This window comes from Pholis gunnellus (assembly GCF_910591455.1).
Source record: "Pholis gunnellus genome assembly, chromosome: 1".
NCBI lineage: Eukaryota > Metazoa > Chordata > Actinopteri > Perciformes > Pholidae > Pholis > Pholis gunnellus.
Genome location: NC_136528.1, coordinates 10,147,364 through 10,162,974, shown reverse-complemented (window position 1 = coordinate 10,162,974; position 15,611 = coordinate 10,147,364). Strand labels below are relative to the sequence as shown.

Below are 15,611 nucleotides of genomic sequence, written 5' to 3'. Positions count from 1 at the left end.
CTTATTTCCCCAAGGTTTCATTTTGCTTGGGCACTGAGCAAGAAATCTCCTCGCTCTGTTTTCAGTAACAGTATTTGGGTGTGATTTATTACTGACATTCACCACATTTACTGCTATGCAGATGTCATAAGCAACATTTATGAGTTAACAAAGCACAGAAATTAATCCATACTACGTGTGGTTGACTGCCAAAAAGGCTTGATTTGTTACAGATGGCTGAGAGGATACTCAATTTCTTTGAAATATGTTTCATGCTTTAAGGTTGTAGAAAGTCCTCTTTAGGAATAATGTTATTTTGTCCGAAGGGTTTGTAAAAATCATGTTTTGTTCATGGAGAACAAAATGCTGTACAAATGGTTCAACCAGACAAGAAAAGAGACACAGATCCATCTGAGCAACAGTTGAATGAGAATAAAAGTAATCACCAGTCTTTGGTAAAAGAAACCGCAGCTTAGCATCAAAAGAAAAACATTTAAATGGGAACAAGCTCACATTAGTGCACATTAATGCAGCCTATAAAAAGCTGGAATATTAACAGGAGTGTTGCTTAAGCAAAACTATTCTTACAACATCACAGGAGAAATAGTAGGTTAGTGAAGGGTTAGCACCATTAATATATCAACCTCTTCAATCTAACCACAGAGTAAACTGCAGATTTCCCAAAGAAAGCTTCCCAGAATATTTAGTATATAATGTATTATTAATTATTTTATATTATTAATATAATGCAGTATTGTAGTTAAAAAATGACCTTGGGTAATTTATTATACTTTCAAAAACAAAACATTCATTAAACAAATTCAAAATCGAAGGTTATTTGGGTGAAAATTGTTTCAACTATATTCCCCTCTAGCGTGTAACACTGTGGAGACGTTTAAATTATTTAATAAACTATTTCAAATGTAAATAATACAGTTAGTGTCTGAATTTTACTGTTGTTGTCTGTGTTAGAATATCAATTATTGAAGGGAAGAAGATTCTTCTGCATGTTTACATAACTTCAGTGTTTTTTAGATTACTTGACTTTGTTTTGTATACTTGTATGTATTTCTCATCTTTAATTCTGTTTGTGTGGCTGCGTTCTTTTTTTTTCTCCTCTTGCTGAATCTTACATTTGCCGCAACAACGATCTATTTCCTCCTTCAGGGATCATCATGTTTTCACCGTAGCACTGTCAGCGGCAGATGGTTAGCGTGTGTCGACTGAATGGATCAAACCTGCATCCCTGAACACAAATGACAGTTTTAATCAGCCTCACCGCACGGCAGCTCGATATGTTCGTTCATTATTTTGTAGGTTCAAATGAGCTTTGATCGGCAGTTGGCGACACACTCACTGTTGTGCTTGAAGGCAAATTGTTCTTTGTGGTGCTCGGAGGAAAAATGCTTGAATAACAACAGGACCCATGATGCAAACCTGTCAGTTTAATTCTCTACTAAAAACTGGCTTTAAGCCACATATTATTCAGCTATCGTACACCCAAGCTTGAAAATTGGCATGCTCATCTTCTGTTGAGGCTGTTGACATTTTAGATTCAGGAGGAGTCAATCTTCAAAAACGTTTTCAATAAAAAACGTTTTGGTTACTGTAGTTATATTCAAATATACCCACATTACATATATTTATTATTATACATTTATTACCACATATATAATGATGATCCACTTTGATTATTTGCTTAATAAACAGTGGATAAGGTCCATAAGCTATAACACCGCCCCTGAGTTGTGGATAAAGAAAACGTTCTCAAACGTCTTTTAGAGAAGCATTACACAGGAAACTATAGTCCAGCGTGGAAAACTGGGGACTTATGAGTTTCAAAGACCAGAGGCAGAGGGTCAAACTAATTGATTGGTTGCATTACGAGAAATGTAGAAACCGGTGTTTCTGGAACTTGACCCAAACAGAGAACCAAAAACTCGACACCTCTGTTGCTTTGATTTAGACCATTCTTTTTTAAACCCGAAAAAGCATTTTACTTTTGTTAGTTTTAGAGAAATTGTAATAATTCTCTCTCTCTCTATAGATATATATAACCCTGGGTATCCCCCTCTCTCTGTTCATTGACATGATTTTTGTGAACAACACTCGTGGTTCTCCAGGCTTCGTTTGTGCAGTTGAAACTCCTCAGGTATCATTAAAAAGACATTCTCAGACATATACACAGTTTTATTTGTAGGCTTATTACAGCTCTTCACACCTCGTCAAACAGGACAAACTGACATTCGTTGGTATCACCAGGAGGGTGCTGACATACTGTAAGCAATGTGCATTTGCTGGACTCATCTTTATGGCATCTGATTGTGATTTAGTTCCAGTTCCTCATGAGAATTGCTTCGTTGAAATCCATGTTGCCTGCAGTATTTTCTGCACATCCTTTTGCGCTGATGCAGTGCATGTTAAAAGGCATGCAACGTCTTGTAACTGGGTCAGTGACACAACGCCTTGTTGCTTAACTTATAAAGTAATGCCATAAACCATTATAATATTTGAAAGGGTATAAAAAGGTACTTGACTATTTACAAAATTCAAGTTAATTTTGTACAAAAGTGCATCAAATGTTTAATGTTTTCCAGGATGAAAATAGTAAAAGAAAAGAAGTGAACTCTTAAGAGCAGATGCAGGTTAAGAAGATTCTTCGCTGTAGAAAAAGGTCAAGAAACGTCTTTGTAAGTTAAACATTATGAATCTTCTTTGCACTCTGGCAACTTTAGTTCAGTTTTGCTTTCTCATAAATTATTATTGCAAGGGAGCTGAACATGTTGCAGATAAAATCTTTTAAACGTCGAATTCAATATACAGTATAGTAACTTTACATTTGTGGTAGCTTTTTGGGTGGCAACTCACCCTTGAGGTTTTTCACGTGTTTCAAAATTGACCATAAGAGTTAAATAAATACACATCAGGAAGAGACAGAAGAGTGATTGGCTAACGCATGCCTCAAGGGCAAATTCTGGTCTGAAATTCTGGGAATACACAGACGAAGAAGGCCCTAATGTCGCAACAGTGCAGGAACGCTAAGTGAGTGTGACAGTGCTGACTCTGGGGGGGTCAGGGGTCGTGGCGTGGGACAGATCCAGTGCACTGAATAAGCCTTGCTTCAGCGGCCATGCGGAGCTGTCTATGCGGTGCCACTGTGGTGTTGGGGAGCAGGGGGAGGTGGGTTGGTCCCTGAGTGTCGGATCCCCTGTGGAAAAAGGTGTCTGCTGGGGGGGGGGGGGGGGGGGGGGGGGGGCCTCAGCCTGCGTTACCGTTCTTCGGGCACTTTCCCGTTCGCCTCCTGCTCGTCCTCGTCTCTCCGCTTCTGCCTCCGGAAGAAGCCGATCTATCGAGAAGTTAGACAAGAGGTTTACGGCTAGTTCATTGTTCAGCGTGGTCTCAGTGCGTGTGATGAAATCATCTGGATTTCAGGTCCATTTAGCAGCTTTTCTTCTTGAGCGTTCAACTGCATCTTACAACCTTCGCTCAGTGAATGGAACTGGTTAAGGTGTTATTACCCGACCAGTGTTTCACACTTGGTTCATGTGACGACAAACATTCCATGTGATGAGATGAAATCAGCAAAGAATAAGTGAAGTCCCGTGTGTGGGTTTACCATGAGTGAGCCTTTCAGTTTGTTCAATGTTGTTGATGCATTTGTTTGCCTTATGTAAAGCACTTTTCACGTTTATGTATTTAACAACAACAACAACAACAATAAATGTATTATATATAAAGCACATTGAGACACTTGAAAGACGATACACGGTAAAAAAACACATCCTTGCTTTATCTTAAAAGGGAAGATGACTTGATATTTGAATTAATATATGTGACTTGTATGTGTTAGGAGGGTTAGATCTTCAGGCCAATGATCTTTGGTCACCCAGAGTTAGATTGTGTGTTTCAGTCAATGGCTCCTGTGTTGACCAAGAATGTAAAGCTGCCTTTGTTGATTGTTTGACCTCGTCCTTCAAAATAAGGTTCTACATAGCCTACAGTATAGCTGTACCATTATTTCTCAAAGTAGAAAAACATGCACATGTAGGGAACTCACACAGTTTAACTGTTCACTTGATTGTATTTTTACTCTAGACATTCTGTTGCAGCCAAACCTTCTTTTAAATACAAAAATATAACTATCCTAAGCTATTCAAACACTGTTTAATACTGACATTTTGTGACAGCCTCTTTATAATATCACCATCACCAGATTTGACCTTTCTATATTTCAATACAGCCGTCATGTCATTCTCTACCACAGGGTGACAGCATAACCCTACACTGTGACTATGGTCTAGGTTTTAATAACTTCAGGAGAGCAAAATTAATTTGAGTAATTGAAAAAACAACAGCTCTGAGGCACACTTGTTCACTGGCAATCTCAACTACTATACAGTAGGTCTTAATGTAATCGCTCTCTAATAACTGTGCGTTATGTGACGACTTACCTTCCATAGAGCGAGACTGAGCAGGGCTAACAATAAGAGTCCTCCCAGCGTGCTACCGATGATAATCCAGTTCGGGATTCTGTAATCGCCCTCCTTCCTGATCTCCAATATTATCTGTGGGCGAGACCATAGTTTAATCATTAGATCTATATCTTTTTTGAGAAACACACTGAACTCAGTCATGTATTGTATAGCGTTATAATGCAGAGTTTATTTGTTAATTTTATACAAAAAATACTGTACATAAGGTAGGTATGAGTACCCCAGTGTAACTGTATGATCATCTGCAATGGTTACAGTCACTGAAGATGAAACAGCTGTGACATTCACAGGCAATAATAATGCAGAGACGATGATGAATATACTGAATTATAAGTTTACATCTTTGTTACTGTAGTTTTTTATTATTTATGTATTATCCTGCACATGGACACTCACAGGCTGAACATGGGATATTTATTCAACATGAAACAATGGCAATATTTCAGAAAGGTGATTGAAACAGTACGGAAAACTTTCTTTCTTAACATATTAAATGTCAGAACCAGGTTTGACACTAAATCCACTCCCCTTTTAACATCAATAATACATTTAGAGCTTAGATCAGCTCAAAGGAATCAGTGTATTATGCTTATACAAGCATTATAGAGAGATCATGTATGACAGTTTATACTGGCCAATAGATGGCAGCAAAGTTTAGTGTATGAGTCCAGACCGTTACATGTTGTGCCGCTGGTCCTTTCGGTCCCTAAGCACCACACTGCACGTGTGCTCTCCAATACCAACCTTTACTGTCTGATTCTTCACTGCTTCAGTTATGCAGAGCCAAACTCCACTGATATATTTGATAAAGTAGTCACTGCAGCAGAATATGTTGTTGTTAGTGTTACAGGTCTCATTTTAATAGTTTCAGTCCATGATCTCCTGAAGCACAACTCCCTGTATTCACACTTTGGATATGTTAACGATCACAGAGTCTGAATTATCGAATTATGGTGCCATTATGAGCTCAGATTTAAGTCAGGTCAAATCTGGGACAGAGGCAGTTTACAGCATTAGTCTGTGTTGACTTACATGTCTGACAGGCCTCTCTTCATGTAAAAACATGGGGCTGGAGGAGGGAAGCTCCACTGATGCACTGGTTCCCAGTTCCAGGATTTTAAACTTCAGCTGGAGAGGAAATCAAAACACGCTGCCAGTTTTCACAAACATATCACACAGCTGAAAGAAAAAGCTGTCGTCGCTACAGAGTCACAGCAGAATAACATTGAGATAAACAGAGCATGCACGCAGCATGTGTGTTATTATAAAGCCGGGGATTTCAAACTTTGTGAATGCACGTTTGGGGTTTTATACTCACTGCGTGTAAGGTGTCTATTCGTAGCGCTCCTGTGATTCTAACTGCAATTTCTCTGTAGGAGGCCACATTGACGGTGCACTGGATCGGCAGAGTTAGAGTGTTGGACCGGTTCTGTGTGAAGAAACCAGACACATCAGTCTTAGGTTGGTGAAATGAGAAATGATGAGTATGAGGGATTGATTTTGGTTGGTTTGTACTTTACCAAGCGGGAGAAGCGTGAAAGGTCCTCAGGTGACGCCCTGCTCTGTGCCACATGCTGCGGTGGTAAACAGCGTGATCCATCTCTCTGAGGACGGACATGAGAGTAAAATCACCTGTTAGTACGTTTCAACCTTTTGTCTGCAGAGAACGCATTAAACAACAATCGTGATAAGTTGAGGTGAATTAGCATTAAATTACAGCCAAGAATTAATAATGGAATACATACATTCAACACACACACACAATGTTGCAAACAAAAATCAATAGAGAAACAATTTTCCGATGTGAACAGCCAACCAGAGCCACAACAGGTTCAGGTGGAGAGTCTGTTCGTGGACCTAAATGGACCCTTTGGACAAAATAGATCCAGGCCTTTCTTGAGAACCTGGATCAAAGCAGGACACCGTCCCTCCTCTTCTGCGATACCAGGATGGCAACGACAAAAAGCCGAGCCAAGGTCCGTGTGTTGGGTTTGAGTGTGCGCATGTGTGTCGGGTTAAAGAGAGAGAGGCGAGTGTTGCGTGGTTGTTGTACGAGTGGCCTTATTGTTAACGCCGTTAGCCTTGGCGATGAGTGCGCTAAGCGTGCAGCCTATTGCCTCGTTGATCGTCTTGGCTTGCATTGGTGTTATCATCTATAGTGCGTATTGTGTAAGTCTTCAGCATAACACTGGAGCACTAGGTAAGGGGGACCCACCAGTTGCCATCAGGTATTTCACTGACTGAGACAAACTCGCTTTTTAAGGCTTCACACTCACTTGGTCAATATTGAAGTCAGATATCTGCAGGAGTTGGTTCCCATTTTTCGTCATTTCAGGGATCTCAATGTTCAGCTGCAGATCCTTTACTGGAAAGTAGCCAAGGTTCTGGATCTGAGAGACAACAAAAACAACGGGAAACAATGAACAATATTTTGAAAGCAGCGTTTTTTTCCTGTACAGTCAATGGTGATGACGAAGCTCTTGGCTCTCACCTGGAAAGTGAAGTTGAAAGGAGGACCGATAACTCCAGGCTCCTCCAGTGACAGCTCTGATTTGATGTCATATCGGGTCGGATTTGAATCCCTTTGAAACAGAATAAGCACAAACAAGTATAATGTTGTCAAGTTGAACAAGTCCCCATATTCCTGCTACAGTATCTGCAACTTACACTCTGATTCAATGCCATTTGTAATAATACAATATCACTTTGCTCCAGTTACATGAACTTCCAAGTTCATTGCTTCCGCAATCGACCCGAGAGCTTCAGCAGCATGCTTTGTTTGGTATGGCATTCAGAAATTGACAAACCTAGTGAAGAGAAGGTCTCCCTCGTATTTCAGTGAGTAATAGATATCATTGAAATTATCAGCCGTGCTCATGTCCTCGCCATCGCTGTCGAGAGAACGGGATCAAAATATTCAAAGAACGTGAGCAATCATGTTACATCAAGACACACCAGTTGAAATATTCATCCTTGGAGCTCAACATGAAACATGATACTGTATGAGCGCTAATCATCTGTATCAGTGAACACAGCTAATGTCAGACGTCTCTCCATGCAACACAGGAAATACAATTAAAGGTTCACACCTTCTGGCCTCCAGGATAACTCTGACGTGCTTGAGGAAGACAGTACGACTGAACTCAAACTCCAGACGAAATGATACCTGCAGAGGAGAAAATAAAGTTGAGAAGAATAAATCAGTTTTTTTCAGTTTGTCATCATACATTTTGACAACAAAAATACCAAAAGCACAGGTCAGAGGCTTCTTTTGACTCCATATGCTACTCTTTACATCCTCGCCAAAAACAAAGGCCCTGCATTATGGTTTAAGGAGTAAAGCTTGCAATAACCTGCTGTAAGTACTGGGCTTTGACTCCAGGCAGCCGGCTGCATGGAGAGCCAGAGAATTTCCACTTAGTTGAGGACAATATAGTAAATATAAATCATCATGACTACGTACACACATACAGCTACCAGTGAGAGTCAGATTCAGGGCAAAATAAAAGCCCAGAGGCAGAAAAGAGAAGAGAGGAGACAGACAGAAACAGAAGAGGTGTGTAAGAAAATGCAAATCATTAGACAAAGTCCAAACAGAAACAGAAGGAAAACCCAAGTCTAGAGAGGGGAGGAGAGGAGAGGAGAGGAGAGGAGAGGAGAGGAGAGGAGAGGAGAGGAGAGGAGAGGAGGATTGATTGGTAGCAGACAGCAAACCGAGCTGAGCATTGTTTACAGTCCTCCATGTCGTAATGAAATCCTGACGGACTCCGTCTGACCAAAGAGGAATGCATAAGGTTCACTGGCTTCCCTCCTCCATATAGTCTGACTCACCCTCGACAGACCACAGAAAAAGAACATTCATACAAAAGTTAAGACCTATTTTCAGTGGTGGAAAATACATTTGCTAAAGTACCATACTCAGATATGGTTTCTAGGTACTTTATACTTCTACTCTAAGGAAAAATATTGTTTTTTCTCCACTACATTTATTTGACAACTGGAGTTACTAGAACCTTTTCAGTTGAAAATTTTACACTAAAACCTTTTGATGGTTCGCAACCTTTTCAGTTTGTGACCACTTACTAAAAAGCGTTGGAGGCTCAGAACAAAGAAGAGGTACTTTACTTTTGAAATTTCAATTTCAATTTGGCTGATAATACTTATGTACTTTTACTTCAGCAGGAATTTGAATGGGATACCTTTTCTTTTAATGTAGGATGTTCAACTGTTGTATTGATACCTTTACTGAAGCAAATGATCTAAATACTTCTTCCACCACCGCCTATTTTCATATAATCATGTCCTATTAGTGGAAAATGATCTCTTGTTCTTGTCTTTGCTATGAATGACCTGAAAAAGAAAACCAAAATAATTGGATGAATCTATGTTGACGGTCATTCAGAAGAAAGTTAGATGAAAACACAAAACACACACACACACACACACACACACATAAAAGTGCACAGACACACACATGCATGCAAGTGGTATGGGTTTGGAAGACATGATTGTCCGTGACGATGTTCGTGCGCCAGCATAGTTGAACATGGAAATTCAGACGGAGCATGAAGCTCCCCTTCCTCCTCCGGGCTGATGTAGTCCACCCGCACCCCTGAGCCACATTCACTGTCAATCGACAAACAATTCATTTGCAGCAATAGTGTTCCTTGTCTCAGCGTACGCCCGCAAGACACAAACACACAGTTGTCACCAGCAGTGTATGATCTGAAGCCCTCACTCTGCTGCCGCAGTAGTAAAGTTTACAGTACATGCTAGTTTTACGCAGGTCAAAACCAACCGGAAAAGTCAAAACAAGAGTGATAACTGGCTGTTTTTAAAAGCCCTGAGGTTCCTGCTTTCCTTCATCTGAGCAGTGGTTTTGGGCAGGCTTGGCAGCAGCACCGGCGTACAATCAGCCTTGTTTAACTCAGTGCCACATATTTAAAATGCTCCTGACCAGAGCCCATCAGCCTTGTGGCTCTGGATGCTGTTCAGGCTGAAAGAGTGGGTATGAATCACTCAGTGAGTTTTAAAGGGTGACCAGAGTCCTCTTGGTTCAGTTGTTGGGGAGCGTTGCATGATATTTTCGTTGCCCGAGGAGACTATTGTTTATGATAATGACGTCGTGGTTAGGACATTTCATGAACTCTTTAAATCACCTTCATTACTTCATTCCTACGGTATTTGTCAGCAGAATTTTTATCAGACATCAATGGAAAAGATGACTTAGGTATAATCTGCTCAATGTTTAATAGCTTTTGATTGCACGGCGCGATGTACCATCAGTGTCATCTCGATCAAAGTTAATTCAAACATCACCCTCTTAAAAATAAAACTCGATGCTCTGCTGTAAAACACACTGGAGTCTCATAAATATTGTTGACATTACAAGTCTGTGGAAAGGCTTGAAACAGCAGAATTGAACGTGAGAATCAGTAACAGATGAGTACAAAACCTCTCCGTATCTTATACTCAGTCTCACCTGGTGCACCGGGCTAAAGTGGAGAGAAAATGATCTTAATGGCTGAGGGAGGAAGTGTGTTTTGTTCCATTCACGGTGTTGCTAAGATGCATCTTGGTAAAACCAAATGGAACGCTATTAAAATGGTTATGGTGTATAGAGGAAGACAGTATTGCTTGACTGACATTTATAGGCGACCAGAATGTTACAATTAACTGTCATGAACTGAAAACACACTGTGAAAGGGTTAAAGATGAATACGCTGAGGTAGCAGCCTGTCAATCACAGGGTTTATATATATTTATATATAGGTATCGGAATGAGGAAGGATAACATGGTATCAGAACATCTCGACTAGCGATTGAGAATATCAACTCATGTTTACTGAGGAAATAAATCAAATGAGAATAAGAGTCATTTTCTCATAGACTTCTATACAATCAGACATCTTTTTGCAACTAGAGGACCATTAGTTATTACATCTCCTTTTCTTTTGCCTTATGTTTTGATGCTTTTAATGGTTTGATGTGAAGCACTTTGAATTGCCTTGTTGTTGAAATGTGATTGCCTTGCCTTGCCTAGAGGACGCCTGCTGACTATTAGAAATAATGCAACTTTAAGGCACTTCCGCATTGTCACTTTTCAGACCGGGAGGTTGCTGACTTGCTGGAGGTTGCCAACTGAGCACGTTACATTCACTGAAGAAGGCCGTGGGTTACAGCCGAAAGCTCTGGAAAACATCAGATTTAAGGTTTTCAGGCTTAATAGTTTGTCACTGCTCTGGGAAACTGAACAAAGTAGTAAGTTTCAACATCGTAATGTGCTCTGTGGGGATCATCCTTTCTGCATAGAACTGTAGATAATGTTGAGTCACAGTTATTAAAAAAAGGATGTTGATCTTAACCTCTAATGTGTTGTTTTGTCTTGATAAGCCACTGCAAGCTTTTTCCACTGATGTAATAATAAGGACACGTTTAAGATTCAATCTATATTAAAGTCGCTCCCTACTCACAATTGTTATAGTTAGAAAGTTAAATAGAGATGGGAATGTTTAAGTTTCGACACTCTGGACTTTCATGTCAGAATTTAGAAAGTTTAGTTCACAAACCAGAACTGAACTGGGCTCTCCTGGTTGGCTTGTGGGTTCTACATTTACCAGCGTGGTCTGTCTCGGTCATCTAAAGCCTGCAGCGTGTGTTTTGGGCGCCTGTGATCTAATGTGGCCCATGTTGGAAGCTTTTCATCACATTACGTGCGGGCTGTGAGGTTGCTCTGACGGAGATTTTCTATCTCAGTCAAAAGTGCCACCATCTGAACTGATCTGGGAATCAGTATGAAAATTATTTTTTTATGAATGGAAAAGACCAACTTTGACATCTGCTTTCCATTCAGTCAGATAAATACAGAAATAATGATTCTGATGTAAAACATATGACTTTCTTGGACTTTAAACACCCAGGAACAAAATGTCAGATATAATACAAAGAATAAGTGCAAAACCTGCAAATCTGCCAATCCATAATTTTGACTTGACAACAACGAAACATACAACCATACACCAAGTGTTTTTGAGTAGATTAGCAAACAGCGAATCCTAAACAAACTCCACAATGAAAGCACACTCTTTTGGCATTTAAAAAAACAACAACTGGTGGATTATTAAATGATGAATCATTTCATGGATTCAGAGTGTGAAGTCTCACCTGAGTTTTGGCCCTCATGAACGGAGCACTGACGTTGCAGATCTTCTCATTCCTCAGTTTGTCCTCAACGAAACATTCTATTTTGATGTCAGAATTGTCCTGGATCAAAAATAACAACAGTTTTTGGTAACACTTTCTACCACGTCCATGTCATTAATGCATTATAAACATACTCATAATGCATTATAATCTACAAATAGCACTGTATAACTGTATTTATAAGCTTTTATACATATTTATAATGCTTTATAACAGTAAAAAATGTGTTATGATCATCGTTATAAAGCAGGGGTAGGCAACCTTAGGCACATTAGGAATAAGCGTGAAAGTGCCCTCTCATCCGCAGTTATTTAGGGTAGTATGATTTATTTTTTTCCCCCATTCACGAAGACCCGCCCAACTCTGCCTCTGATTGGCTCTAAATTCTTTGCAGATTTAGTTTGTTTATTGCTGATGAACAAGTCTGGTGAAAGGTTGGTAGAGTTAATGATTTCAACTCAGATGTGGATGTTTTCATGAAGATGGCAGCCTTCTTGTACAGTGCTCTCATATATAATTACAATGCCCTGAAAACTTGTTTTCCTTAATGTTTCCCACCTCCTTTTATATATCATTATGAGTATTTATGAGTGCTTATAACTATAATTATACAGCGCTATAAACAGATTATATCAGAAAAATAAATTCCCATTGCGGGATTAAATCTATCTATCTATCGATCTATAAAGTGATTATAATTGTTTTATTTTTATTTTTTGTTGTTAAATATAGTACTTAAATGCAGCATTTATCTCATCTCATTTGTTGGCTAAATCATACACACACTTCTATAAATAATATCAATACTCTCATCATTTGGCTGATGGTAATGCACCTTGACTATGAGGCTAGAGAAGCGTAGATTGGGTGTGTAGGTGATATTCAGGCGAGCGTTGTAGGCGTTCTCTCCTTTGTTCTCCAATCGGACATCCACCACCATCCTCCTCCTGTTTCCCTCCAGGACCCGCAGAGATCCCTCGCTCCCTCCTTCACTCAGATGGCGGCAGAAAGCACCACGAGACTGTACAGGCTGCGCACAGAACTGACTGAAAGGCGGGGAGGGAAAGAAAAGTGAAATCGTTAGTAACAGCAGCAGCTGAGGATCAGTTTTACTTGGGCGCCTGCGTATTCTCATGTGTGAACCTACTTTCGAGTCATCAGGTCGGTCATGCTCTGCAGAGCCAGGTCAGGTATGCAGCGGTCGTCCTCGTCGCAGCCGTTCCAGAAGGGCAGCTGGACAAAAGAGACGAGCTTCCGTCAAATCAAAGAAACTACTAATCCTTTCCTTTCCGCATTTGATGGAATCAGATGACAATTCACGGGAGCGTCTTTCTAATAACTTGAAAGCAAAGAAAGGATAATCTGCAAGATTGTGTCTCACCTCAGTCCTCACAACAGTAGGCCAGCTGTCATCTAGAACTGGTCCTTGGGCTGGATCTTGTAGCCCCACTTGAGCAGCAAACACTATGGGCCGTGCGTAGTCTGTGGTCTCCTAATATAAAACATTAAGTTGAAAGATTATCCTGTGGGTTTAGTCATTTATCAAGGCACTTTATCGATGGCACTCGACATATGTGTTTACACAAAAAGTTTACACAAATGTACAAGATGCAGAAATACTCAAAAGATGTGATTTTAATCTCATTTTAATGTGCAGTGTGTGTTGGTTTTGACCAACGTGCTAGATCAAGATCAATAATGATGTTTTAAGACTGACGGATGATTTGCTGAAATGCAACTAGTTGAAGTTTGACTCTTTATATTTAAAGAAAAATCCAGTGATTCTGCCAGAGCTGAATTCTTGTCAAAAAAAACATCATTTTAATTTCCACTTGATACTAAAACTACCACAGAATCCCATTTGTAAAATACATCTTCCAGCCATCTCACCTATTCTATGAACACTGGGATACATTAGTCCTCGTATGAATTATCAATTTAGGACATTAGCAAACGAACAAAATTAAACAAACAACTACATTTTAACGTCAATCCTCTCATTGCTGTCTCATGAGACTTTAGTCACCGACATCATGGGCCTCACCATGACGTGGAAGTAGATGTGTTCGCAGGTCTCTTCTCCAGGGAAGATGGTCAGGTTTTGAGGGTGCTGCTTGTTGGGGTTGTCCAGTATGGCCCGAGGATTGAAACGTCTTTCCGCAATGGAGACATTATATTTGATCCCTGGTGGGTCATAGGAAGAGTTCAAAACATTTCTCTGTGAAATCATAAAAAGGTCCTTTTCTATTTGTGTTCAAATGTTTCTAAGATAGTCAGGCTTTTGTTTGTACTCGGGTTAGATGCAGACTAATTGAAAAATGGCGGAATCAGGCTTTGGTAAATGACATCACTGACTCTGAACATCTGATGATCTGATGAATGTGTGACCAAGAATATACACAAATCCAAACCCTCTGGCTTCAGTACCGAGTCGTTTCCAGGCCACATTTTAAACGGCTTTCCATTTATTGCATCGTGTTTTCATGGCATGAAGAAAAAATCTACTGAGGGTGAACTTGTGCGTTTGGGGTCAACTAGAGAATTAGAGAAAGCGATACATCTTACACAAACACATTACTTGAGTCTTTTCTCTCAAATACTGTAAATAGATATTTGCATAAATAAGATTAACTTGACTAGGATAGAAAAAAAAAAGAGATCCTTTTTTTTGCAATAGACCACAGCGAACTTACAAACACCAGCACATCTGGCATGCATTACCAGCCAGACACGACAAAGAAGGGGAAATCAAATAAACGTGTTCCACTGTAAGTAACCAGCAAAAACAAGATAAGTCCCTCTCTTCTTCCTCTATACTCTGTTTTGCCACGTCTTATAGATTTGATAAAGATGTCGTGGGGTCGAGAGGTTAACTCAGAACACGCTCCCCCGCACCTCTGCTTCCTCGCCCCTTATACACTGTGAAACTGGACCCGGCCATCGTATCTCTTAAAACAAATTGCAGCGACACCCTGCGGTGACATGCAGGTGGGCTGCTATCGGTGGCACCCGTCTGCAGGATTGAGTTGTCACCACCACCACCAAACAATTAGAAACAACTCTCTTTTTTTAAGACGAATAAAAGAGTGATAAACTTACATTCCGACCTTGTTCACACAATAAAACCAACATTTGATAGCACCAGAGTGGTTCAGATATACCCGTTTTTTGGAGGCAGCAGCATTAGCTTTTGCAGAGAACAGCAGTGAGATCAGAATTTCTTACTGCTAGTAAAGAAACGCTTCGCTTTGGCGCCACTCTGAATGGAAGAAGCCATCGCAGACATTACGGGAAGCCGCTTGCTAAAAAGTCTATTGGATTCAGGAGGACATGAAGTATAGATTGGGCCTTTTCTCACTTAAAGCCAGCCACGTTCCATCCTGTCATGTATCACCATCCAAACAACAGCTGAACTATATTTCAAATACAGATCCAAAATATACATTTCTCTGCTCAAGCGTAACGGTAAAAATGATCTGTTAAAGGTTTGACAATATCTAGAGATTCTGTCTCAGGAAATACATCTTTTTTTTCTCTTCTTCAGACTTGGTGTTCTATCTTTAGATTTGATAAGTTGTGCAACATGTAAAAGGGTCTGCTCTACCAATAGATTCAATGGGGTTTTTATGAACCTCTGGAAGATGACAAACATCAGCCAAAGACAAGAGGAGCGACGGGGGAAGATTTACTGAAATGCTTCCACAGCAGTGGATTATTTTAGCTCGCTTACCAATTTCCTGTGTGGGAGGAATGGCTGTCCTGGCGGTGATGTTGAAACACACAATGGCTGACATACAGGTCACGTCTTTGCCACCCCTCTGACAGTCCTTCACAAAGATGTTGACCTTACTGGGCTCAAACCTGACAGTGGTATATATCCGGACAACGCTCTGTGACCTGCGAGGGCATACAAGTGTTTGAAAATATGATTCTTTC

At 40.2% G+C, this 15,611-nt stretch overlaps 1 protein-coding gene across 1 annotated transcript in view; it reads right to left on the bottom strand.

Annotated features, from left to right (window-relative positions):
• Positions 1–3,247: 3,247 nt before the first annotated feature.
• The window catches only part of itga11a (integrin, alpha 11a), a gene marked incomplete at both ends in the record, with an annotated part of 45,444 nt that continues 33,080 nt past the window's right edge, over positions 3,248–15,611 (bottom strand). Inside the window, 15 exons of the mRNA XM_079164081.1 lie at positions 3,248–3,325; positions 4,431–4,544; positions 5,505–5,600; positions 5,791–5,901; positions 5,993–6,076; positions 6,749–6,862; positions 6,964–7,054; positions 7,280–7,363; positions 7,562–7,638; positions 11,637–11,735; positions 12,511–12,721; positions 12,823–12,908; positions 13,057–13,167; positions 13,720–13,859; positions 15,406–15,572. Of these exons, the coding sequence (XP_079020207.1) occupies positions 3,248–3,325; positions 4,431–4,544; positions 5,505–5,600; positions 5,791–5,901; positions 5,993–6,076; positions 6,749–6,862; positions 6,964–7,054; positions 7,280–7,363; positions 7,562–7,638; positions 11,637–11,735; positions 12,511–12,721; positions 12,823–12,908; positions 13,057–13,167; positions 13,720–13,859; positions 15,406–15,572 (1,663 nt within the window). The remainder of the gene's footprint in view (positions 3,326–4,430; positions 4,545–5,504; positions 5,601–5,790; positions 5,902–5,992; positions 6,077–6,748; positions 6,863–6,963; positions 7,055–7,279; positions 7,364–7,561; positions 7,639–11,636; positions 11,736–12,510; positions 12,722–12,822; positions 12,909–13,056; positions 13,168–13,719; positions 13,860–15,405; positions 15,573–15,611) is intronic.